This window comes from Lissotriton helveticus, chromosome 11 (genome assembly GCF_964261635.1).
Source record: "Lissotriton helveticus chromosome 11, aLisHel1.1, whole genome shotgun sequence".
NCBI lineage: Eukaryota > Metazoa > Chordata > Amphibia > Caudata > Salamandridae > Lissotriton > Lissotriton helveticus.
Genome location: NC_136072.1, coordinates 830278437 through 830305611, shown reverse-complemented (window position 1 = coordinate 830305611; position 27175 = coordinate 830278437). Strand labels below are relative to the sequence as shown.

Genomic DNA, 27175 nt, shown 5'->3' with positions numbered 1-27175 from the left:
AGACTTAGGTTAGGTACATCCGGGTAGGCGTATTTTAGAAGCACCAATTGAGTACTTTTTAGTCTTTGTTATTTACATATGTACTTTATGGCTTAGAAACCATACCATGCCTTTACAGTATTATTTTATAATTCTCTTCTTGCTGTACGCATTATACTTTGCAGCCAGAATTACGATTGTAGCAGTTCATTTCTTCTGCATGAGAAAGAAGACTGTTCAATAAATACTTTTATTGAAAACGCCTGTCTCTCTATTTCTCTGTATCTCTGATGAAACAAAGCATTCACGATTGACTGAGTAAAATGTAAAATATCTATCCATTGTTTCCACGACCGTGAAGATACGTTTTTATCTTGGGGAAATAAAGTTCTCATGTTTATGCGGTTGTCAGAAACTAATCCCTTCTTGTTTATTCAAGAAAGTTTCTAGTGACCTCTGAGCTAGCTGGAACTCACAATTAAGTCTAATATATTCGTTAGAGACCTAGTCGACCTAAGTCCTACGTCACACAGAGTGTTAGAAAGGCGACCCCAGGGGAGACAGAAGGTGTCTGACTGTCCGCCCCGAGTCCCACCTTTCCCTGTGGAATAGGCCGAGCGCCGTAGGGAGGCCTCCTTGGCGAGGCTCCTCGCCTACAATCGTAACAGCAGAGCAATCACACTACTTACAGATAGACACCACACAGGAAGGATATTCACAAGAATCTTTATGTAAGTAATCAAAGCAAGTTCTTGGCAGGGTAGCGGCAAGGATCGAGGGATCCGTAGGGTCGTGGTCTCGGGGAAAGGGAGTAGCGGGACAGTCTTGGCACCCACTGGTGCGGGGATAGTTCAAGGGTTCAGGCCGTGACAGCGTCAGCAGGGCCTCGAAGATAGTTCAGCTTGGTCAGGCCGTGACAGCGTCAGCAGGGCCTCGAAGATAGTTCAGCTTGGTCAGGCCGTGACAGCGTCAGCAGGGCCTCGAAGATAGTTCAGCTTGGTCAGGCCGCGACAGCGTCAGCAGGGCCTCGAAGATAGTTCAGTTGGGTCAGGCCGCGACAACGTCAGCAGGGCCTCGAAGATAGTTCAGCTCGGTCAGGCCGCGACAGCGTCAGCAGGGCCTCGAAGATAGTTCAGCTCGGTCAGGCCGCGACAGCGTCAGCAGGGCCTCGAAGGTGGTTCAGCTCGGTCAGGCCGCGACAGCGTCAGCAGGGCCTCGAAGGTGGTTTAGCTTGGTCAGGCCGCAACAGCGTCAGCAGGGCCTCGAAGTTAGTTCCCGGTGCAAGAGTTCGGATCAGGATCAGCCGCGACGAGGTCAGCAGGGCTTCCACTCCAGATACAACTGCTGTCTTGATCCGGGGTTGGCCCAGATATAGCACTGGAGGGCTTTGATGTCCGGACCCTCGCGCCCGGGGGTCAGAGGGGGCCGGGATGAAGGTGTCCAGACACCCAGCAGGGGTGGTGCCAGCGCCCAGGGGGCCTGGAGAGCGATCGATACCAGGCGTCCGGGGGCGGTGGAAGGCCCATCGGGACTCCCCTCCTCCGGGATCTGGTCGAGTGGCCACTTTACCACCTAGGAGGGTCCTGGTGCCGCAATGTCTGGGCTTCGCCGGAGCCGGCCCCGGGACGGCTGCGGCCACGTGTTCGGGGCGTGAGGGGTCCCAAGATGGAGTCGGGCCGGAAGGGGTGGCCTGGTCAGGGTGCCAGGCTGGCAGCGTTGGCGAGCAGGTTCCGCCGGGTACCAGGGAGGGGGAGTGCTGTCGGTGGCCGGGGAGGCTGCCCGCGCTGATGGTTCGTGAAGATGCGTGTCAGAGGGGTCGATAGTAGGTAAATGGAGGGCCGATGTCGTCCTGGGCCCTCCATGCGGACGGGGTCGGGCCACGCCACGAGGCCGTGTCCAACACACGTCCCCTCCAGCTGAAGGCGGGGAAAGTCACCCATCTTCCTGGGGGCTCTCTTCGTCGAGGCGGAAAAACCGGGACAGGCCGTCAGCGTTGGCGTGGTCACTGCCAGGGCGATGCTCCACAGTGAAATCCATGCCTTGGAGGGAGATGGACCATCGCAGCAGTTTGGGATTTTCGCCCCGCATGTGCATCAGCCACCTTAGGGGCCGGTGGTCAGTCTGCACCCGGAAGTGGGTGCCGAAGAGGTAGGGCCTGAGTTTCTTGAGGGCCCACATGACAGCAAAGGCCTCTCTCTCGATGGTGCTCCATCGCTGTTCTCGGGCCAGCAGCCGCCGGCTGATGAAGGCCACAGGATGGTCAGTTCCCGCGGAGTCCATTTGCGATAGGACCGCCCCGATGCCGTGTTCCGAGGCGTCGGTCTGGACCACAAACTCTCGGCTGTAGTCGGGGGCCTGGAGCACAGGGGCGGTACACATGGCTGCTTTCAGGGTCTCGAAGGCCACCTGACACGCGGGTGTCCACTGCACTTTTTGTGGCCGGTTCTTCGAGGTCAGTTCCGTGAGGGGCCCCACAATGCTCCCATAGTTCTTGATAAAACGCCGGTAGTACCCCGTGAGCCCCAGGAAGGCTCGGACGGCGGTTTGGTTGACCGGGGGTTCCCAGGCTAGGATGGCGTCTATCTTGGGTTGGAGGGGAGCCACTTGGCCGCTCCCCACTTGGTGCCCCAGATAGGTCACGGACCCTTGGCCTATCTGGCATTTGCTGGCCTTCACAGTTAGCCCGGCCCGGCAGAGGGCTGTCAGGACTTCCCAGAGGTGTTTCAGGTGCTCAGCCCAGTGGAGGCTGTAGACCGCAATGTCGTCTAGGTAGGCGGCACTGAACTCTTCCAGCCCCGCCAGTACTTTGTTTACTAGTCTCTGGAAGGTGGCCGGGGCGTTTTTCATGCCGAAGGGCATCACCTTGAACTGGAAGTGGCCGTCGGGTGTGGAGAAGGCGGAGCGCTCCTGGGCGCCAGGGGTGAGGCCGATCTGCCAATACCCGGCGGTGAGGTCGAAGGTACTGAGGTACTTTTTTTTTTTTTTTTTTTTTTTAAATGTTTTAAGTGTTAACACTTTTTTTTTTTTTTTTTTAAGTGCAAAACATTTATTTAGCATTGCCAGGAGTACACAGCGTCTCACCAACAACCCGGAGGCCGGCCGCTATCAATGCACACAGACATATATAACAGAGCAGATGTATAAGAGTGTGATAACAATCACGGCATCAGTACAATCAGAGCGGCAAATGCAGCGTCAGTACAGCGAGCTCTAAGAGTCTTGCAAGTTTTCAAATTTTACCTTAAACGAAATATGAACAGTAACATGTGCAATAACCATGCGAACCCAAGTAGGAATGGGGGGGGAGGGAGGGGGGGGGGCAGGCACAACGGGCATACCCAATCTTGAGGGGTGTGTGGTCAGGAGAGCCACAGAACCACAAGCCAATTGCGAGGCGGGTCATATTATCAGAGGTAGGAGGCCGTTCGAGACTTGCGGGAGGATGCCCCGGAGACCGGGGCCTCACATAAAGAAAACATCAGAACAGGGAGACCGGGGGGACACAAAGAGGGAGGATGCGGGGAGGGGGGGGGGGGGGCAAGGAGCAGCTCACACAGCATGTCAGATACATCAGGCCAGGAGCGCCAAAGTGAGAGCAAGAAACAACACCACTCAATATTTCAATATCACAACTTCAAACGTTATCTCCCTCTAGCGGGTCAGTACCCAAATAACATTGCAACGGGGCCCAGATGTCAGTAGGCCTAGAAGTGGGCGGCAGTAGTTCGGAATAAGTATGTAATTGCTCCTGGCAGTACACCATGTCACTCATCCAGTCCTTAAATTTGGGCGCCCTTCCCCTCCCCCATCTACAGGCCACCTTGCGTTTAGCCAGAAGCATAGCCAGCGCCACATATTTACGGTGAGCCGCCTGGAGAGGTGCAACATACCCCAGAAGCGCTACCAACGGGGATGGATCAATCTGCATGTGTAACATTTTGGATAGTGCCGTAAAAACCTGAGTCCAGTACAAGTTCACCGCGGCACACCCCCAGGCAAGGTGAAGGAAATCCGCCCCCGGGGCCCCACACCTGTCACATGTATCAGTAGGCCTAAGCTGGAACCTATGGAGGCGCGCTGGAGTGTGATATAGCCTGTGCAGGAATTTATAATGAATTATCCTATAACGGCTGTTGGAGGATATGCGCTCGGTTTGTAGCAGGCAAAAATCCCATTGAGTGTCTGTGAGGGTGAAGGCCAGATCCTGTTCCCATTTACGCCTAGCGGGCAGATCAGTATAGGCCATGTTAGCCCTGACAGATTTATATAGTGTGGACACTAGTTTAATAGGGTTGTCAAGAAGCAACATATTTTGCAGGGGAGGAAGCGTCGAGGGCTCACAAGGGAAGTCAGGCGTGATGGCTTGTAGCCCGTGCCGGAGTCTGACATAGTAAAACACGTCAAGAGGCGTGGGTTGTGTGGTCCCGTAAAACTGATCTCTAGTCCTGAAGACGCCTTCCAGATATAGGTCTCCCCATGTATTAATGTTTAGTTTCCTAAGCAGTTTTTGAAAGCCAGCCTCGTGCAGGAGTGGCAGTTGCGGGTGATAGGATAACGGCAGTCTCGGGGCATAAAGAAAATCCAAGTCAAGGATAGTAACAATGGAGTGCCACGCCGTCACCGTGCTCGACACCGTTGAAGGAGTCTTGTCTCTACCCTCAACCCGAGTGTAGAGGGCACCTTCAATGGGGATCGGATGGGCCAACCAGTGTTCGGCCGCTAATTGCGGCATATACCTCTGCTGGCGTATCCAGAAATACGCATAATGGGCCTGAGCAGCTCGGTAATAAAGCTCAAAGTCTGGGATTCCGAAACCCCCCTGGGAGAATGGTCGGATTAGAATATCCCACTTGAGTCTGGGTGACTTACCACCCCATACCAGGCGAAGCAATTCCGAACGCAGTAACCGAAAGAAATGGGAACCGGGGTGAAATGGAATGTTCAGAAAAAGGTATAGTAACTGAGGGAGTATGACCATTTTGATCAATGAGGCACGCCCCGCCATGGAGAGGGGGAGCGTGATCCATCTAGATATATTGTCTCGCATCTTGTCCATTACAGTGCCATAATTGGCACGAATCAGCTCCTCTCTGTTCTTTTCTACATGTATGCCCAGGTATTTGAAATCTCCTGAGCACCATGCAAGTGGGAACTCCAGCGAAAACGGGCATGTCGAAGCAGTAAGAGGGAAGATACATGACTTCCTCCAGTTAATCTGAATCCCCGAAAGGACACCAAATCGTATGAACTCCCTTAGAATGAGATGTAGGTTATCGCTAGGGTGGCGAACATAAAGGGTGATGTCGTCCGCATACATTGAGACGAGTAACTGTCTCTGATAACAACGCAGTGCACTATCCCGGTGCTTCTGCCTCAATTTGGCAGCCAGTGGCTCAGTGGCTATGGCGAAGAGGAGGGGGGACAGGGGACAGCCCTGCCTCGTCCCTCTGGAAATCGGGAAGGCCGACGACAATTTCCCATTTATAAGGACTCTGGCCTCCGGCTGGGTATATAGTAACCTAATCCAGGATATAAACACACTCGGGAACCCCATTCGCTCAAGAACCCCGAACACATAATCCCATTCGAGCGAATCGAACGCCTTTGTGGCGTCCAAAAAAATAGCCGCCATAGGGAGGTCCTCATGAACGGAATCATACACAGAAAAAAAAGTACGGAGATTGTGGGACGTCGCCCTGCCAGGCACAAACCCGGCCTGATCAGGAAGTATCAGGGTCGGTAGGAGGAGGCTGATGCGTGTTGCGACCAGCTTCGCAAGAATTTTAACGTCACAATTTAGCAGGGACAACGGTCGGTAGGAATCGCAACTAGAGGCGGGTTTGCCAGGCTTAAGCAGCGACGTAATAAGAGCAATTCTCATGGAGGCCGGTAGGTGTCCCACCTCCAATGCATCCTCATAAACCTCCCGCAGCACTGGCGCCATGAAGTCAATGAATGTCTTGTAGAACTCAATGGGTATACCATCTAATCCAGTGGCCTTACCCGACTTCATGCCCATGATAGCCTCCCTGACCTCATCCAGCTCAAAGGGGGCGCTCAAGAATTGTTGCTGCGCATCGCTCAACCACCCTAAAGAGACATCAGTCAGATAGTCGTCGAGTGTGAGTCCACCCGTACCGTTAGAGGTGTATAGCGTACTGTAATGCTGTACAAATTCATTCAGGATGTGGGTAGTGTCCCTGAGTACCAACCCCTCAGCCGTTTCAAGTTCTAGTATGACCGTCGGCGATCGCATCAGTTTGACCGTCGCCGCCAGGGCCTTCCCAGGCCTCTCGCCCTCACCATGTCGCCTGGCCACCCAGTACTTGTTCCTAAATCTAACCTCTCGAGCAGCCTCCTCGGAGAACTCCGACAACTTCACACGAATGGTAGCAAGGGTAGCATTATCAGGATTAGACCTAAGGCGGGCCTCGGCACTGCGCAGGTCATCTTCGATAGAGCGCAATTTAGCCAGTATACTCTTGAGTACCCCCGAGCCTTTTGAAATACACAAGCCCCGGAGCGTGGCTTTGAAGGCATCCCAAATGGTTTCAACGTCCTGGACAGAGTCTTTATTACGCTGAAAGAAATCAAGACATTCATCTCGGAGCTCTTCCTGGAATACCGAGTCCAGCAGCATAGAGGGTTGCATACGCCACGCTGTTACTGGGGGGCCCAGCTCAGAGCCGGCCAATGTAATAAGCACAGGGGAGTGGTCAGAATACGTCCTAGGGAGGTGTGACGCGTGTGTAAGCGCCGTGTATAGTTGTGAGGTTAAGAGGAAGTAGTCGAGCCGTGCCCACGACTTAGCCTGCGCCGTAAAGTGTGTACCCTCCTGTTTTGTCCCGTAGTGTGAGCGCGAGGCATCAATGAGATTGTTATCGGCAATGGTCGCACTAAGGACTTCTCGCCCATTAGTATAGTGGTGTGGGGCAGGGTGTGACCTGTCCAGAGGGGGTTGAAGGGTCACATTAAAATCCCCCCCCCAAATGAGGTGGTGTGGCCCCGTCTCAACTATCGCAGCCCATAAGGATGTGAAGAAGTGTGGGTCATCCGAGTTGGGTCCATAGCAACATGCTAGCGTCACTGACATATGCCCCAGCCTGCCCCATAACAAACAGTACCTCCCCTGTGGATCAGCCCTAGAGCCCACCAGCTGAAATGGTGTGGATCTTTTAACTAGGATGGCAGTACCTCTTGCATACGAGGAGTAGTTGGCGAATACCGAGTGAGAGGCCCATCTATTCCCAAATGCGCATGCTCTGTGGGGTGCAAAATGCGTTTCCTGAAGGAAAGCAATGTGGATGCTATGGCGATCAAGGTACCTCAATATGTGTCTCCTCTTCCTATGGTCCCCCAGCCCTCGCACATTCCAAGTTACAACATTCAGGCGTGTATCAGCCATGTAGGAGGTGAGATGAATAACAGCAAGAATAGAGTGTGGAAACAACTACCCAATCTACAGTAAACGACATGTTATTGGCCAATTGGCTCAGGTCAATGACACCCCCCGTGATAGCAGAATGGAACAGCAACGAAGCGCCTCCACCTCCCGTGCCCCCCCCAGCCACATAGAATGCACAAACCACCCATCCCACCCCCACAACCCCCAGTGTTGTCCAAGAAGCCTCCCAAAGGACAGCAAACAGAGTTCAGACCATATCACGCACATGTCAAAACTGGAAACCCAACAACCTTCCCAAACGTGCACCCACCCCACCCCCCACCCAACAGTCTCAACAGCCAGCCGCAGCCGGAAAAAGGACAAACATACCTCAATACAAACCCACACAGTTCTAATGTCACCAGCTCCTCTAACAGGAGCCTCATCTCGCCTAGTGCAAGCTCGAGTTTTCCAATAAGTACCCCACCACCCCCCACCCACTGAAGCCACCCCAACCAGCCAGTACCTTAGTCCCGCCCCCCACCCACAGACAAAAAAAATACTAAAAACCATCCAAAAAACATGAATCCAAGGAAAAGTCATTGGGGAACACCCAGTGGAGGTCATCAGAGGTGCACGAACCACCCCCCCCTGCTATCCCACTCTGTACAAGTCCACCCTTGGAGTCTCCATCCGGAGCAGAGAGGGAATAAGGGGGTGGGGGCCTGGCATACATTACCACCTGCAGTCCAACACCTGTCCGTGGCACCCCAGAGGCGGCCGCAGCCACCACCAAGTAGAATGAGTTCCTCTCCTCAACGAGGGAGGTGAAGGCAAATCATTGAAATGCAAGAAGCGTAGTCTGAGCATGCCAGCAGCGGCCTACTCAACATCAGATGCATTCAAGTCCGCAGCGTCCGCAGCTCTCCTGGGCCGTTTGGGCAATGTTTTAAGGTAGTCCTCAACCTGCTGCGGGTTAAGAAAGAAGTGTTGCGTTCCCTGATGTGTAACTCGTAGTTTGGCTGGGTACAGGAGAGCATAGTCAATGTTTAAGTCTCGTAACTTCCTTTTGACCGCAAGAAATTTCCGTCGCTGTTCCTGGACCACCGGGGTAAAATCCGGGTAAATGGAGAAGGGCACGCCGTCGTATGTTAGGTTCTGGTTCGCTCTGGCAGCCCTGAGTGCAGCGTCTCGATCCCGGTAGTTGAGCAGGCGCGCTATGATGGGTCGCGGCGGGGCTCCGGGTTTGGGCTAAGGACCAAGGGACCGATGTGCACGTTCCACAATAAATTGGCTCGAGAGCGCGTCTGCCCCCACCGTCGCCGTCAGCAGTTTCTCAATGTAATGCTCCATCCTCCCAGTGTTGGTCGATTCGGGAATTCCTGTGACGCGAACGTTGTTCCGCCGGCTCCTCGCCTCCAACTCCTCGTTCTTGGCGGCAATCACTCTCAGCACATTGTCCATCCTGGCCAGGCGAGCGTCATGCGCTGCAGTCAAGTCATCAGACACCGAGATCCTGCGTTCCGCCTCGGTTATGCGCTCTTCATGTACGTCCATTTTCTGGACTATTCCATCCATCCTAGATGTCAGCCGGTCTACTTTGTCAACCACCGTCGTGAAGCCCTGGCGCATCTCTTGCAGCATGGTGGCCATATCTGGGGTCGGCGGGGCCGATGTCGAGGCCCCCGCAATCGGGCTCCTGGGTGGCGCCGCGTCCCCCGTGTGTCGCGACGTCTTTTTCTGTGCCGAATTGTCAAATTGCAGCTTGGGTTGGCGACTGTCAGGCTTGCCCATTCTGTCCGCACGGAATGGGAGCCCACTGCACCTTGCGTTGTTTGCACTGCCGCCAAAGGGGAAGTGGAAAGAGGGACAGTGCACTCTCACTATGTGGCCCTGTAATGTGTGGTCGGCAGCCAAGGCGCTAGTCAATGCGGCCGGCACAGCAATCCCCAGCGAGGCTGTCAGCAGCGAATAGGAGTGCAGGTCAGGAGGAGAAAGCACCAACGCTACAGCGCAGGCCACTCAGCCAGGGGCGTAGCGCTTAGAGGAGAGGAGTCAGGTCCCGCAACCGGGTCGGCTGCTCACCAGGATCCCAGCACAGGCAGTGTCCGAGGCTTGAAAGTGGTCTGGCTAGCAGTCCCGTGGCAGCGCCGACCCCCACCAACGTGTGCAGCCGGTTCACAATGGCGCCAAAACAGAGCGCTCAGAAATGCAATCTTAGAAGGCTTAGGAGCACGAGTCCCGTGGGAGGCTCACACCGTCTCTCCCCACGTGGAATAAGTAGTGTGCCTCACTAAAATTATACAGCAGCCGTCCTTCGGGAGACCCAGCGCCTCCGCCGGCCGCGCCTCCTACGCAGTGTCAGAGGCCTACCTGCCTCGTGTGGATCCCCGGGCTCGCGCACGTCCAGGCGCCGGCCGCAAGCCCCGTCTCAGCAAAGCTCGTGCCAGCCGGGGGGCTCCGCAGCTCATATCTCCGGGGCACAATGGAGCAGCTGCACAGAACTTGCACCGATTGTGGAGAGTGGCCCGCCGCCCCTCCGTGGGGATTTTCGGGCAGGTGCGCGCAAGAAAAACAGGATAAATGAAGGATCGTTATGCCAGGCAGCTGGAGCCTCACGTAAGTGCGGCCATTCAGCAAGTGCGCTCTCTAGCGCCCCAGGTACTGAGGTACTTGGCGGCCCCCAGGCGGTCGATCAGTTCATCGGCCCGGGGGATGGGATGTGCGTCGGTTCTCGTAACAGCATTCAGCCCCCGGTAGTCGACGCAAAACCGGAGTTCTGGCGGGGTGCCCGGTGCGGCGGCCTTGGGGACCAGGACCACTGGGCTGGCCCAGGGACTGTCGGAGGGTTTGACTACCCCCAGGGCCAGCATCTTGGTGACTTCCGTCTGGATGCAGGCCCGAACTCGGTCGGGGACCCGGTAGGCCCGGTGTCGTACTGGCTGACTGTCCCCGGTGTCGACATCGTGGACACACCATGAGGTAACCCCGGGGGTGAGGGAGAACAGATCTGTGAATTGTCCCAACAGTTCTTGACAGTCTCGGCGCTGTGCGGGGGTCAGGTCGGGGGAGAGAGAGATCCCTTCGACGGAGCCGTCCGTCTCAGTGCACTTTAGGAGGTCGGGCAAGGGCTCGGAGTCGTCTTCGGTCCCATCGTCGGTAGCGAGTAGCAGGCTCAGTTCTGTGCGGGCAAAATGAGGTTTGAGCCGGTTGGCGTGCAGAACCCGGAGGGGGTTCCGGGGAGACTCCATATCCACGAGGTAGGTGACGGGGCTCTTGCGCTCGATCACCTTGAAGGGCCCCGACCATTTGTCCTGGAGGGCACATGGTTCGACCGGGGACATGACCCAGACCCGCTGGCCCGGCTCGAACTCGATGGAGGAGGAGTGCTGGTCGTACCAGCGTTTCATGTCCTCCTGACTGGCCTCCAGGTTCGCCTCTGCAAGGGCCCGGAACTTCCGAGTCTGGTTTCGGAGGGTCAGGAGGTACCGGTAGACATCCGGTGGTGCGCCTTGGACGGTAGTTTCCCAGCCTTCTTTGACCAGGCTGAGCGGACCTCGGACAGGGTGTCCGTACAAGAGTTCAAAGGGGCTGAACCCCAGGGATTTCTGTGGTACCTCCCGATAGGCAAACAGGAGGCAGGGCAGCAGGACATCCCATTTGCGTCGTAGTGGCTCTTCTAGGCCCTGGATCATTCCCTTGAGTGTCCGGTTGAACCGCTCCACAAGTCCATTCCCTTGGGGATGATACGGGGTGGTGAACTTGTATGTGACCCCGCACTGTTGCCACAGGGACCGCATATACTTAGATATAAAGTTTGTGCCCCGATCGCTCACGACTTCCCGGGGGAATCCTACTCGGGAGAAGATCCCCATCAAGGCTCGCCCCACCACGGGAGCGGTGATGGTTCTGAGGGGGATGGCCTCAGGATAGCGGGTGGCGTGGTCCACCAGGACAAGTATGAAGCGATGCCCTTGCGAGGTTTGAGGGTCCAGGGGCCCCACAATGTCTATTCCCACTCGCTCGAAGGGGGTGGTCACCACTGGAAAAGGTTGGAGCGGGGCCTTCACCTTCCCCCCGCTCTTTCCGCTGGCTTGGCATGTCGGGCAGGTGCGGCAGTGGTTATGTACATCAGTGCGCATTTTGGGCCAGTAGAAATGGGTCACCAGGCGGCTGTAAGTTTTGTCCTGCCCCAGGTGCCCTGCGAGGGGCACATCGTGCGCCAGGTTCAACAGGAAGTCTCTGAATCGTAGGGGAACCACTAGCACTCGGCTGGCCCCCAGCTCGGCAATTTTCTGTTCATTATATAGGAGGTCGTGGTCCCAGTAGACCCAGTGGGACCCTGAGGTGTCCCCGGTAGCTTGGGCAGCGGCTTGTTGGCGGGTCCCCTCGAGGGAAGGGCAGGTCTTCTGTTCCTGCCGAAACTGTTCTCGGGTGGGCCCACCCTCTTGGCGCCATTGGGCGAGTTCGGGGATGTCGCTGAGCTCGGGGTGGTTTCCGGGCTCCGAGGGCCTGGTCTCGGCGTCGCGTTCTTCATGGATGGCAGGGGGTGGTGGCTCGGGCCACTCCGGCTCTTCGGTCGGGGCGGCCTCGGTCGCTGCCGGGGCTCGGGCCGCCATGGATCGGGTCGTCGCACAGACCCACTCTGGTAATCCCATCATTCCTAGGTGCTCTCTCCGCTCGACTTGGGCCCAGGGAGAGCTCTCGAGGTCGTTTCCAAGGAGGCAGTCCACGGGGGCGTCGTCCCGGACGGTCACCTTGAGGGTGCCCGACACCCCCCCCCCATTCGAAGGGAATTCTGGCCATCTGGCATAGAGTTTCGGAGTTGTCGGCGGCCCTCACGGGGCAGCGTACGTTCGGGATGATCTGTTCGGGGGTCACCAAGTGGCAGCGGACGGCCGTCACACTGGCTCCCGTGTCTCGGAGGGCTTCGGTCCGTCGTCCATTGATGTGGACCCACTGACGGTATTTTCGAGTGTTGCTCGGTAGCGGGGCCTGGGGGACCAGGTCTCTATTGCCCAGGCAGGCTAGGGCCATGGCGGCCGGTTCATACTCGATTTGACCTTCCTCGTAGACCTCTACGTCTTCTTCTCCCTCTTCTCCCAGAGCTGCCGCAGCGAACTGGCGGGTCGGAGGCCCAGTGGTGCCGGGACGCTGGTTCATGGGGCAGAGGGGGTCACTGGCATAGTGTCCGGTCCGCTGGCATCTGTGGCAAGTAATGTTCGGGTGGGGCCCTGGCCGTGCTGGGGGGTCCCTCTTCAGGGACGGCGAAGTGTTATTCGGGGGGGACCCTGGAGGGGGGCCCCGGCCCGATGCCGGCGGGAAGCTTCGGCTCTGGTTCTGTCCTCCTCCGCCTCCCCGCTGGCGGGGGTGCCCCCGGCCGCCCTGACCGGTTTCTCCTATCGGTGTTCGGGGGACCCGGGTGCTCACCCATCGATCCGCCTCGACGGCGAGTTTCCGGGGCTCGGTTAGCTTGCTGTCGAGTAGATGCTGTCTGAGCTCGACAAAGCAGTTGTTGGAGAGGTGCTCCCAAACGATGAGGTCGAACAGCTGCTCGTAGGTGGACACTTTGCTGCCCTTTATCCATCCTTCCAGGGCCCTGCTATAAAAGTTCACGTACTCGACCCACGTGGTACCGGGGATTTTCTTGCAGTCTCTGAATCTCTGCCGGTACATCTCGGGAGTGAGGCCATACCGGACAAGCAGGGCGTCCTTCATGTGGTCATAGGAGGACATTACGTCGTCGGCCAGCTCCAGCAGGGTGTCTCTTCCTTCGCTGACGAATCTCCCCCATAAGCCGGCACCCCAGTCTTTTCGCGGAATGCGGTGCGCGGTCATGGCAACTTCGTACGCCTTGAACCATTGCTGGATATCGTCATTCTTGTAGTACTCCTTGACGATATCCTTCGGGATGTGGACCTTTGGGTCGGCAGGAGGTGGGGGGTTCCGGGTTACCGTGGCGCCAGCCTCTTCGAGTTTGGCTTTGATTTCGAGTTCTTTGAGGCCATGCTCGTGTTCGTATGCGAGTTTTTTTTCTTCCAATTCTCTTTGCCGCCGCCTCTCTTCCAGATCTCCCTCTAATCGCAGTTGCTCGAGGGCCATTTTCTTTTCTGCTAATTGGAGTTCTCCGTCCAGCCGGAGTCGGGCGAGCTCTAGTTCATGGAGCCGACTCCTCTCTCGCTCCCGGGCGTCTTCGGGGGAGAGGCCCGGGTCCCTGTTGGCGGTTCTTTCCTCTATGGGGGCTATGACGGTACTCACGGGTACTTCTCGGACAATGTCATCGTTCGTTTGGGGTGGGGTCTCTCTGGTCTCCACCCAGGTTTGCAGCGCTTCTTTGAAATCATCCTTTGTGCTTAGTCCGGTGGTAGCGATACCCAAGTCTTTGCAAAATTGTTTAAGTTCTTTATGGGTATACTCCTCTAACAGGTCTTTCTGGAATTCTGCAGTCGTTCCGGCTTCCTTAGTAGTCATCGTGGCTGTGGGTCTCTGTCAGTAGTGACGTGTTACTCGCTGTACGATTTGCGCGGGCTCGTATCCCGTCGCTTGCCACCAATGTTAGAAAGGCGACCCCAGGGGAGACAGAAGGTGTCTGACTGTCCGCCCCGAGTCCCACCTTTCCCTGTGGAATAGGCCGAGCGCCGTAGGGAGGCCTCCTTGGCGAGGCTCCTCGCCTACAATCGTAACAGCAGAGCAATCACACTACTTACAGATAGACACCACACAGGAAGGATATTCACAAGAATCTTTATGTAAGTAATCAAAGCAAGTTCTTGGCAGGGTAGCGGCAAGGATCGAGGGATCCGTAGGGTCGTGGTCTCGGGGAAAGGGAGTAGCGGGACAGTCTTGGCACCCACTGGTGCGGGGATAGTTCAAGGGTTCAGGCCGCGACAGCGTCAGCAGGGCCTAGAAGATAGTTCAGCTTGGTCAGGCCGCGACAGCGTCAGCAGGGCCTCGAAGATAGTTCAGCTTGGTCAGGCCGCGACAGCGTCAGCAGGGCCTCGAAGATAGTTCAGCTTGGTCAGGCCGCGACAGCGTCAGCAGGGCCTCGAAGATAGTTCAGTTGGGTCAGGCCGCGACAGCGTCAGCAGGGCCTCGAAGATAGTTCAGCTCGGTCAGGCCGCGACAGCGTCAGCAGGGCCTCGAAGATAGTTCAGCTCGGTCAGGCCGCAACAGCGTCAGCAGGGCCTCGAAGGTGGTTCAGCTCGGTCAGGCCGCGACAGCGTCAGCAGGGCCTCGAAGGTGGTTTAGCTTGGTCAGGCCGCGACAGCGTCAGCAGGGCCTCAAAGTTAGTTCCCGGTGCAAGAGTTCGGATCAGGATCAGCCGCGACGAGGTCAGCAGGGCTTCCACTCCAGATAAAACTGCTGTCTTGATCCGGGGTTGGCCCAGATATAGGACTGGAGGGCTTTGATGTCCGGACCCTCGCGCCCGGGGGTCAGAGGGGGCCGGGATGAAGGTGTCCAGACACCCAGCAGGGGTGGCGCCAGCGCCCAGGGGGCCTGGAGAGCGATCGATACCAGGCGTCCGGGGGCGGTGGAAGGCCCATCGGGACTCCCCTCCTCCGGGATCTGGTCGAGTGGCCACTTTACCACCTAGGAGGGTCCTGGTGCCGCAATGTCTGGGCTTCGCTGGAGCCGGCCCCGGGACGGCTGCGGCCACGTGTTCGGGGCGTGAGGGGTCCCAAGATGGAGTCGGGCCGGAAGGGGTGGCCTGGTCAGGGTGCCAGGCTGGCAGCGTTGGCGAGCAGGTTCCGCCGGGGTACCAGGGAGGGGGAGAGCTGTCGGTGGCCGGGAGGCTGCCCGCGCTGATGGTTCGTGAAGATGCGTGTCAGAGGGGTCGATAGTAGGTAAATGGAGGGCCGATGTCGTCCTGGGCCCTCCATGCGGACGGGGTCGGGCCACGCCACGAGGCCGTGTCCAACACAGAGGATATATTATTCCAATGCGCAGAGCCTATTGGGAATATAGGAACTACACTACAGCCTGACTACTGCTACAGCCTGACTACTGCCCTCCATATATAGAGATCATTGCAGGTTCTGCAGACATCCCTGTGCCTTCACATTATTGTTTTTCAAAAACAAACTTTTATAGTGCAAACTCATATTTAAAAAATCAATGAATAAAAGCACTGACAGCCTGGGATATTTCTTCCAAGGTGTAGTAGTCATTTTTAGTTGTTTTCTGTGCGAGACTGTGAAGATTTCCCTGGCGATCCAAAACTGAAATAAACTACATCAGACCATCCACTCAAATAGTAACTTAACCTTTAAAGAAGATTTCAAATTACATTTCAGATGAGTGGAAGAAGTATTTTCTATTTGTTCCCAAACTGATATTATCTCTTATTAAGGGTAATAAAGTGACCAGTGTTAGTCTGTGGGAGAGATTGCCTTGCTACAGTGAAAAACGACTTTAGAAACTGTACTCTGGCAGCACATGTAAAACTTAAGTAAAACCTAAGTACACATGTCCTACCTTAAGACCTGGTACAAAATAAGCAGAGGGGAAGCAAACACCCTTAACGCACTCCTCTGGAAAGATCTACAAAGCAAAGACAACTGCCCAGCAAGACTCTTTCTATAGGATGCAATAAAACAATTGGGGGCGAGCCAACTATGGGATCTGCAAGGGAGTCTGGCAGGTTTAAAAAAAGCTGTAAATAATACTGTTAGGAAAAAATCCGTCCTGCAAGACAAAGCCACACTAGCGGAGCGAGCACATGGCTGGCTGACAGTACAAACTTACAATAAACTTACACCACAGGCCTACCTTTTGACCAGTTTCACCAAAAAAACAAAAACATCATTCCTAAAATTACGATTAGGAGTATTACCCTCAGCGGACCATATGGCCTCTTGGCTGCGGCCCCCAAAACCAGCAAATTGCCGCCTGTGTGGAACTCATGAGGAAAACATCGTACATCTCATTACCATCTGTAAGGAGCTGCAGCAAGACCGCAGGAATCTACTGAGACCCCTATTCATAAAAAAAGGAATCAGGACGTGCAGACAAGCAACCCTGGCTTGCTTTAGAGGCGACGAAGTTCAAATGGCTTGCCGACTGGTAAAATACCTCGGAGCTGGAGAAATCAGAACCAATACAAGGAAAGAACAAACGGACACGGACAGCACACCCTCAATACTGCGAGAGCCAAAACACCAAGACTGCTCAGAGACTCAAATTGAATCAAAACATTGACATACCATATACCAGGCATTTACTATAAGTACATTAAATGTACCAACCAGGTATAAACCAACTTTATCATATTTTTTAAGGAGCAGATTAAGCACTTCACCACTGGTTAGCAGAAGTATAGTGTACAGATTCCTAAAAGCCAACAAAAACAGGTTCAGCAAAGAATGGCAAACATCTGGGGTGACACTGCAGAGAGAGCCTGTCCAACAATGCACAATTAACTCCCCATGGGCTGGTGTTTTAAACTGTAATTCCGCAATTCTGCATTGTTAAGGGTTGTACTCCAAAATTGTTAACTGTGCAAGTAAGTTACCACACCCCAAGGTGCAATACTTACAATTTAGAAATGGTGAATAATCGCTCAGCTAAAGAAGACCTTGAGTTGCTTCAGGTTGAAAGGAAAGTAGGGGGTCACTTGCACTGTTAGAATTAGAGAGCCACAGAACCATTGCAGCTGGGCCGAACTCCGCTTCCCAGCACCCCGTGCCAAAAGAGAGCGCACGGGTCCAGAGATCGCGATACAAAACGTTTGCAGCTGACCCGCTGTGCGGTGTGCACCCGGTTCAGACTGTTTCTCCCATCAAAATTCATACTCTAAAAGAAACCTTGAATCGAGAATGACTCTGCAACTAACGATCCCTCCATTCAAGAAAACAGGAAATGTGGAAGGGCTTTTTCAGTAAAAACCAGCACATTCTGGAACACAATACTTGAGAAAATACGGTTGATCAACAATATCCTAGAATCCAGAAAAGCAATAAAAGCGACCTTTTCCCAAAAGATAACTCAAGTTTTAGAAGGCCATATTGTATACAGGGGGTCTTTCAAATGCCTAGAGAGACCAAGTCTTTGATACTGCAAGATAAACCAGAAACTATTGAAGGGCTATGACTGCCCACAGTGTACAAACCAATAAGTTGACATGTGGAAACACCAGAACCTCTATAACAATCAATGAATAACAATGGTAATTTCCTGAATGCATGACTAGGTCTATATCTCATATGTTTCACCACACCCACACTTGTGCACTGTTTCAGGCCCTAAGTCACACCCCTAACCTGCCTTTAACCTCATACATGGTGCCCAACATTTCTTGCACACAGGACAACCTACGACCAACATGCTTTGATCCATGCACCAAAAGGGTTCCTAGACAACCAAGATTCACTTGTGTCTCCTGTTTGAGCCGCATAATGCTATTTAAATGATACCAACAAAAGAACCACTTAAATAAACCCCATTATAAATACAAGTACAATGTAATATTTCCAATACCCCTCAGTAACACATGCAATTGACTGCCAGCACTACTTCCAATACACTTCTGAATCATGTGAAATTGGATCCCCATGCTATTTCCGATTCCAATTTATATCCCATACAGTTGGATCAAAATAGTATTTCTAATACCTTGCTTTAGATTGTTGATCTTTGAGAGGCATTCATTATCAATGGCCAATATTGCCTTCTTGTGTTCTACGATCAACTTCTGCAGGGCCCGGTTCAACTCTTCCTGCTGTGTTTGGACAAAGTATTGCTCCTGAAACATAAAGACGTATATATTGTGATGAGAGGTCTCTAAAACATGGTATGGATTATACACCACTAACTGACGTAGGCTCATGTGCAGATCCAGTGGTCTGCTGGATTCCCATGTGAAGTAGGGGCCAGGACGTAAGGTGGTAAGGTCTAGCACAGCAAACATGCAAAGAAACACAGACACTGTTGGCCTGTAAAAACGATTTTAAGGAGAATGTTTTGGAAAAAATATGTCCTGATTACCTAGGGGTAATCTTCTTTATTCCAAATGCTAGTCTTCCTTTTCCATGTCGTTACCTCAATGATTACAGGAAGTTTACCCTCCTCTATGCCCTTTAACCTCTTGCCTCTTCCAACCAGGAACACGCATACAAAAGCCAAGAAGACACAGCATCCCAGCCTCTATAGTATCCAAGAGAGAAAGCAAGGGTGGGCTGGAGGACTGGGAAAAGGATGACCAGGATGAAAAAAAATTAATATTACCAGTAGGTAATTAGGACATTAGCTCTCCGTCCATCTCCCTGTCCTTCCCTACGTGAGGATATAAGCAAGCACTATATAAAAAAACACAAAACACTATACACAGGATAGAGTGCAAATAAACTAAACTTTATTGAAAACATCATCTAAAGCTCCAGCTTTCACAACTTAAATGAAAGAAGAATCAGCTCTAGAATTTAACTTATCTAAGCAAGAATGAGTAGAAATAGTATTGAAATGCGCACAAGTGGCGGCCCTTAAAATTCCTTGCAAAAAATACCATTTGCTTCTCCCAAAGATGCAGCTAGATCTCTGTTGGATTTCATTTGAAGACATTTAGGGACTTCTGTTCTTAAAAAACACAGACTTGACATAAAGCAAGCCAAACTCAACAACTTCAAATAGCAGTCAAATGATTTTTACCTTCCTTGGATTGCCCAAAAGCTACATTGACACAGATGAACAACATTACTTTGTTCTTACTAAATAAATAGTTCAAGTTCAAGTTCAGGAATTTGTATAGCGCACTACTCACCCAGAGGGTCTCAAGGCGCTTGGGGGGAGGGGGTCCATTATTTATCGAATAGCCAGGTTTTAAGTTCCTTCCTGAAGGAAATGTGGTTCTGGGTAAGGCGGAAGTGAGTGGGGAGAGAATTCCAGGTTTTGGCAGCCAAGTAGGAGAAAAATCTACCTCCCATGGTGGATCTTTGAATGCGTGGAACTGCAGCGAGGGCTTGATTGGAGGATCTTAGTTGGCGGGTCGGTGTGTAGAAGGATAGTCGTGAGTTGAGGCATTCGGGTCCTAGTTTGTAGAGGGCCTTGTGTGCGTGGGTGAGGAGACGAAACGTTATTCTCTTGTTGATGGGAAGCCAGTGGAGGTCTTTCAGGTGACCGGTGATGTGAGCTTGACGCGGGATGTCTAATATGAGTCTGGCTGATGCGTTTTGGATGCGTTGGAGTTTTTTTTGTAATTTGGAAGTGGTTCCGGCGTAGAGGGTGTTTCCATAGTCCAGTCGGCTAGTGACCAGAGCGTGGGTGATAGTCTTTCTTGTTTCGGTGGGGATCCAACGAAAGATCTTTTTGAGCATACGAAGTACGTTAAAGCAAGAGGATGAGACGGCGTTGACTTGTCTGGTCATCGAGAGGGAGGAGTCTAGGATGAAGCCTAGGTTACGTGCGTGGTCTGTGGGTGTGGGTGCCGTGCCCAGGGCCGATGGCCACCATGAGTCGTCCCAGGCAGAGGGGGATGATCCTAGGATGAGGACTTCCGTTTTGTCAGAGTTAAGTTTTAGGCGGCTGTTTTTCATCCATTCGGCTACTTCTTTCATGCCTTCGTGAAGATTGGTTTTGGCGGTGTTAGGGTCTTTGGTAAGGGAAAGGATCAGCTGGGTGTCGTCAGCGTAAGAGATGATGTTGAGGTTGTGTTGTCGCGCGATGGATGCGAGGGGGCTCATGTAAACGTTGAAGAGGGTGGGACTGAGTGATGATCCTTGTGGTACCCCTCAGAGGACTTCGGTGGCCTCTGATTTGAATGGGGGGAGTCGGACTCTCTGCGTTCTCCCGGCGAGGAACGAGATGATCCAGTCTAAGGCTTTTCCTTGTATGCCGATGTTGCTGAGGCGTTGTATGAGGGTGCTATGACAGACCGTGTCGAAGGCGGCGGAGAGGTCGAGTAGGATGAGGGCAACTGTTTCTCCGTTGTCCAGTAGTGTTCGGATGTCGTCTGTCGCTGCAATAAGGGCGGTTTCGGTGCTGTGTTTGGCTCGAAAGCCGGACTTTGAGGGGTCGAGGGAGTTGTTGGATTCAAGGAAGGCGGCGAGCTGTCTATTGAAGGCTTTCTCAATGACTTTGGCAGGGAATGGGAGGAGGGAGATGGGGCGGTAGTTTTTGAGGTCAGAGGGGTCCGCTGTGGGTTTCTTCAAGAGGGAGTTGAGTTCGGCGTGTTTCCAGCTTTCTGGGAAGGTAGCGGAGTTGAAGGAGCAGTTGATGACATCACGGATATGGGGTGCGATGATGGAATCTGCTTTGTTGAAGATGTGGTGGGGACAGGGGTCGGTTGGCGAGCCTGAATGGATGGAGTTCATTAGGCGGATGGTGTCTTCAGTGGTGATTGGGTTCCAGGCGTTAAGGATGTTAGAGGGCGGTTTAGGTTTGGAGGTGGGTGGAGCGGACTGTTCTTTGGGAGAGTTCTCAAAGCTGTTATGTGTGTCGGCGATTTTGTTATAGAAGAAAGAGGATAAGGAGTCGCAGAGTTCTTGGGAGGGAGTAATGTCGTTTGAGGCTGTGGTGGGTTGGTAAATTCTTTGACGATGTTGAATAGTTCCTTGCTGTTTTGGGCGTTGTTGTCGAGTCGATCCTTGAATGCTGACTTCTTGGTGGATCGGATCAGTTGGTGGTGTTTGCGGGTGGTTGTCTTGAAGGTGGTCATGTTGTCAGTGGTTGGGTTTTTTCTCCATATTTTCTCGAGAGTACGGCATAGTTTCTTGGATTTCTTAAGGTCCTCGTTGAACCAGGGGGCTTTTTTGCTACCCTGTTTGGTTTGGTGGTTTTTCAGGGGTGCTAGTTCGTCAGCGCTGTGAGTGATCCATTGTTTGAGTTTGGTGGCCGCTTGGTTAGGGTCCGATGGGAGGGCGGGGGGGTTTTGATTGAGCGATGTGCGGAGTTGGTTGGTGGTGATTTTGTTCCAGTTTCTTCGTGGAATAGGTTGTGGGGGGTTGTGGGTCGAGGTGGTTTTGTAGTTGAAGTGAACACAGCTGTGGTCCGTCCAGTGGAGAGCTGTGGTGTGATCGAAGGAGATGTGCTTACTGGAGGTGAAGATTGGGTCGAGCGTATGTCCGGTTATATGGGTGGGGGTGTCAACAAGTTGTTTGAGACCCAGATTGGCCAGGTTTTCCAGAAGGGTGGTGGTGTTGCTGTCGTGTTTCTTTTCCAGGTGGAAGTTGAGGTCTCCCAGTAGCATGTAGTTCTCGGAGGCGAGGGCATGTGGGCTGATGAAGTCAGTGATGTCTTCGCAGAATTGTTTACGCGTTCCTGGTGGTCTGTAGATGAGGGTGCCTCTAAGTGTGGTCCTGGGGTCGGTGTGGATCTGAAAGTGGAGGTGTTCGGCGGTTGTAAGGTTATCGTCGAAGCTGGTCGTGATTCTAAAGGTGTTTTTATGGACGATGGCGATGCCTCCTCCTGTTTGGTTGGTGCGGTCTTTACGGATGATCTTGAAAGCGTCCGGGATGGCTATGGCGATTGCGGGCGCTGAAGAGGCGTTCATCCAGGTTTCTGTAAGGAAGGCGATGTCCGGTGAAGCAGTGTCGAGTAGGTCCCAGAGTTCTGTGGCGTGTCTGTGGATCGAGCGGGTGTTTAGCAGGATGCACTTCAGGTATTTAGGGTCGGAGCTGTGTTTGGAGTTAGTGGATTTGGTGGGGGTCTTGATGCAGGTGAACTTGCAGGAGTTGCAGGCGAAGGGACCGTGGGTACGTCCTGGGGCAGCCTCGTAGCATTGTGATGTGCGTCCGGGGTTAAGGGCTAGGAGGGTGGCGGTGTCGTACGTTATGCGGGATGAGTGCGGTTTGCGAGGGCCAGGGGATCTGGCACTGGGCGCGGTCCAGGCGCGGACGGGCGTAGACGGGCGTAGACGGGCTTACCTTTGGCGCACCTTTGGCGCGCATAGGGCGCAACCGCTGCGCGTGAACGCTGCGCGCAAAAGCATCTGACATATATGGATGGTGGAGGGGGAGGGGCGAGGGAGGGGCAGCTGGGAGGCGGGATCTAGGTGGAGGGCCAGGCTGGGGGGCACAATCAACAACAACAAAAACAGATCCATATGAAAACACAAAAATGGAGCTTAGTATCCCCAATTTCAGGAACAAAAAAATTTAAAGACTTTTTAAGAAGTGACCCTGTAGTAGGGCATAAGACCATTTTGCCCTGATCAAATGTCCAAAAGGGAGGCAGACTAGTTAATGACTGCAGAGCAGTAGGAAGATCTCAGTGAGTACCTCCGGTCTGTTATTACCAAAATTCTTAAGGAGTATAGAAGCCAAAGGAATAATTTCTGTTAACGTTGCAGAAGGTTCTTGAAAACCTCTAGATGCTGCCCTTTGTGTATTTAGAATACAGTTAGCTAGTCCTTTTAAAAAAAATCCATAAGGAAGTCCAAAATTACAAAAGGATCATGAATACTCTAGCCACATCTGTCTTGTCCTCATGATTCAACATTTCTCCAGTGTTTTAAGTAACAGGAGATAGTAGAATGTTTCCAAGATTTCTCGTCAGCTAAAGCTACTTCTTTAGATCTTCATAATTGGAGTCCTAACCGTTCAACTTCCAAGCCACAAGCTAAAGGCAGGTAAGACCTCGATCTGAAAGGAGGTACACGTAAAGAGGTGCAGGAATTAAGTGTAAGGTAAATTGGAGAGACCACAGCCAAGCTAAGAAGAGAAGGAAACCACCGTTGCTGCCTCCCTTGAATCTTCCACAGCACCCAAATGCATAAAAGAACCCCTTTAGGTAAATGATGGAAAGAACATCTACCCCATGCCTCCCAACACCATGTTTTCTAGCAAAGGTGGGGAAGAAAAGCCTTTTCTTAGGAGGAAAACCTGTCTAGCCATGGAATTCCTAACTGTTCCACAATCAACTGAAAACCTTCTAGTGGCAGGTAAAAAGACACTGAAGAAGAAAACACTCTGCTGATACATTCAGCAGAGGGATTCATGTTCCTCGGGAGATATGAAGCATGAAGGGAAATAAGATGTTTGTCTGCCCAAGAACAGATCTCCTGGGCCATGTGAGTGGCAGAAGAACATTTTGTGGGTCATTAACACTTGACATGGGCTTTGGCAACAAAGTTGACTGTTCCGACTAGAGCTTACTTTTCTTGAAGTCCTGTCCAGAGATTGGAAGAATGGCTGAAAATGTTCCTTTCAATACGACAGGCAATTTGCTTCAAGAGGGGACAATGAACTTATAACACCTTTCCGTGAAAGATGTGCTCCCCTCGAATTGACTGACAAATGTTGTAAGAAGCACTGGATTCTGGGAAGCCTGTGCAACTTCTTCTGTAGATAATATGAAACTAATAACCAAGAGAGAGCATGGAGTTACGGTTATGGGGGCTTCATGATCTTATTTAATTAGAGCCCAAAACCTAAGAATATAAACCGACAACATATTTTTAAGTGAAGCCAAGCCCAATGTATCGCAGCACTAGTGGCTGCCACAAAACCATGTACTCACACCAAAACTCTTGCTGAAGCAACTAAAAAGGATATTATATGTCTCAAATGAGGCTGAAGCCATAACTGTCTGTCGACAGGAAGAAAAAGAGAGCTCAGGTTAGTTTAAAACAGTGCTTAGATGAATTAGCATTTTTCGGCAGAAAGAAGATAGAACATCATTAGGTTCAGAAATAAACCTATTTCTTTCTTTTTCAGGGACTGTCACAATTGCTTGTTTAAAAAAAAAAAGTGAGTCAACTCCTGAGATAATTTTTTGTCTTTCTGGAATACAAGGTAATGGAGTCATCAACTATGGTCAAACTGGTGGAACTAGGGAATCTATGGAATAACCATTTCTGAACACATCCAAAACTAAGCTATCTTGAACCAGAGCAAGGCAAGCCTCATAGAATGGTTGGATTGAATTTTAACTGGCATAGTCAGGATTTTGATGACGGTTGTTGCTGCTGAGATTGTGTCCTGGGTTTTAAAGCCAATGCACCCACCCGCAGCCCAGGCTTGGGTACAAAAGGGGAGTACATTTTCCTTAACCCAGGTAGGGGATGAAGTATATTTGGGTTCTCTCCAGATTTTTTAATTAGGTCATTGAGTTCAGGACAAAACGATTGGGTCCAAGAAAAGGCAAGGTATTGATTAAGGAATGCTGACCTCATTCCAACCTTCAAGATGTCATTTTGTTGCAAGAGATAATCCTGCTGCAGAAGCTGAAGACCTCTAGGGATGAAAAGTGTTATCTGATATGAAATGAGCTGAAAGTTCATTATTACCCGGAGAGGAGTGTCAGCCTCACCCCTCTAAATATAATCAAACAGTGCCCAAAAGTCTTTAGAGTTGTCGGTGCAACATAAGTTGCATAAGTCCCAGCTCTGACTGAAAGGTTGAAGGCTGCAAAGGAACGCTTGAGCGCTTCTAACATTTTTAGGTCTCGGCAACGAGAACTATTGTCGCCGAGTAAGCTCGCAAGGGAGTACAGAGCGGTGCACGAGCCGACCAGGGTCTGTGGACGCGCACACACAAAGAAAGGCAGGCAGGCACACACCAGACACACACAGACAGACACACGCACGCACACACACACACACACACACACCCTCCCTCTCTGCCCACTCCCTCTCTGCCGCCCCCTCTACCCCCACTCACCGGGCTCTTTCCCTCTGCAGCGGGTCAGTCACGTCAGCAGGCAGGCTCGGTGTCTTCTCCGGCGATCTTCAGCTGATGTGCACGCTCACGCTGCGTCTCCTGCGCGCCCACCACGCTGTTTCGCGCCCGTTGATCCTCAGCTTGTGATTACTACTCCTTCTAACCCGGATTCTAAATTACTATTTCTTGGTTCTCTAACTCCACTCTGTTGATTCGTAACAAACTGATATTCAGCACATTTCACAGTCTCGCTTTTGCTTCTCATAAATACAATAAGATTATTTTAAGCAATGTCTACCCTTCTTTTGGTTCTGTGCCTATTATGCTTTGGACTATAGAGTTTTAGAAAGTGTGGTGGAAGATTCCATGATATCAGTGGTGTGCACAGTGCAGAGTGAGTGTGCAGAGTGCAGAGTAGTGAGTGCAGAGTAGTGAGTGCAGAGTAGTGAGTGCAGAGTGTGAGTGCAGAGTGTGAGTGCAGAGTGTGAGTGCAGAGTAGTGAGTGCAGAGTAGTGAGTGCACAGTGTGAGTGCAGAGTGTGAGTGCATAGTGAGTGGGCAGAGAGAGTGTGCAGAGAGTGTGCAGAGTAGTGAGTGCAGAGTGAGTGTGCAGAGTAGTGAGTGCAGAGGAGTGAGTGCAGAGGAGTGAGTGCAGAGGAGTGAGTGCGCAGAGTAGTGAGTGCGCAGAGTAGTGAGTGCGCAGACTAGTGAGTGTGCAGAGTAGTGAGTGCGCAGAGTAGTGAGTGCAGAGTAGTGAGTGCAGAGTAGTGAGTGCAGAGTAGTGAGTGCAGAGTAGTGAGTAATGAGTGCAGAGTGCAGAGTGTGAGTGCAGAGTAGTGAGTGCAGAGTAGTGAGTGCACAGTGTGAGTGCAGAGTGTGAGTGCATAGTGAGTGGGCAGAGAGAGTGTGCAGAGAGTGTGCAGAGTAGTGAGTGCAGAGTGAGTGTGCAGAGTAGTGAGTGCAGAGGAGTGAGTGCAGAGGAGTGAGTGCAGAGGAGTGAGTGCGCAGAGTAGTGAGTGCGCAGAGTAGTGAGTGCGCAGACTAGTGAGTGTGCAGAGTAGTGAGTGCGCAGAGTAGTGAGTGCAGAGTAGTGAGTGCAGAGTAGTGAGTGCAGAGTAGTGAGTGCTGAGTAGTGAGTAATGAGTGCAGAGTAGTGAGTAGTGAGTGCAGAGTAGTGAGTAGTGAGTGCAGAGTAGTGAGTGCAGAGTAGTGAGTGCAGAGTAGTGAGTGCGCAGAGTAGTGAGTGCAGAGTAGTGAATGCAGAGTAGTGAGTGCAGAGTAGTGAGTGCAGAGTAGTGAGTGCAGAGTAGTGAGTGCAGAGTAGTGAGTAGTGAGTGCAGAGTAGTGAGTAGTAAGTGCAGAGTAGTGAGTAGTGAGTGCAGAGTAGTGAGTGCAGAGTGCAGAGTAGTGAGTAGTGAGTGCAGAGTAGTGAGTGCAGAGTAGTGAGTGCAGAGTAGTGAGTAGTGAGTGCAGAGTAGTGAGTAGTGAGTGCAGAGTAGTGCGTAGTGAGTGCAGAGTAGTGAGTAGTGAGTGCAGAGTAGTGAGTGCAGAGTAGTGAGTGCAGAGTGCAGAGTAGTGAGTGCAGAATGCAGAGTAGTGAGTGCAGAGTAGTGAGTAGTGAGTGCAGAGTGCAGAGTAGTGAGTGCAGAGTAGTGAGTGCAGAGTAGTGAGTGCAGAGTAGTGAGTAGTGAGTGCAGAGTGCAGAGTAGTGAGTAGTGAGTGCAGAGTAGTGAGTAGTGAGTGCAGATTAGTGAGTAGTGAGTGCAGAGTAGTGAATGCAGAGTAGTGAGTAGTGAGTGCAGAGTAGTGAGTGCAGAGTAGTGAGTGCAGAGTAGTGAGTGCAGAGTGCAGAGTAGTGAGTGCAGAGTAGTGAGTAGTGAGTGCAGAGTAGTGAGTAGTGAGTGCAGAGTAGTGAGTAGTGAGTGCAGAGTAGTGAGTGCAGAGTAGTGAGTGCAGAGTAGTGAGTAGTGAGTGCAGAGTAGTGAGTGCAGAGTAGTGAGTAGTGAGTGCAGAGTGCAGAGTAGTGAGTGTAGAGTGCAGAGTAGTGAGTGCAGAGTGCAGAGTAGTGAGTGCAGAGTAGTGAGTGCAGAGTAGTGAGTGCAGAGTAGTGAGTGCAGAGTAGTGAGTAGTGAGTGCAGAGTAGTGAGTAGTGAGTGCAGAGTAGTGAGTAGTGAGTGCAGAGTAGTGAGTGCAGAGTAGTGAGTGCAGAGTAGTGAGTGCAG

General features: G+C 52.3%; 1 protein-coding gene across 1 annotated transcript in view; it reads right to left on the bottom strand.

The window, feature by feature from the left end:
• Nucleotides 1-27175, bottom strand: part of LOC144792123 (uncharacterized) — a 219945-nt gene that overhangs the window by 6947 nt on the left and 185823 nt on the right. The window contains exon 13 of the mRNA XM_078666998.1: nt 17975-18104. Coding sequence (XP_078523124.1) covers nt 17975-18104 — 130 coding nt within the window. The remainder of the gene's footprint in view (nt 1-17974; nt 18105-27175) is intronic.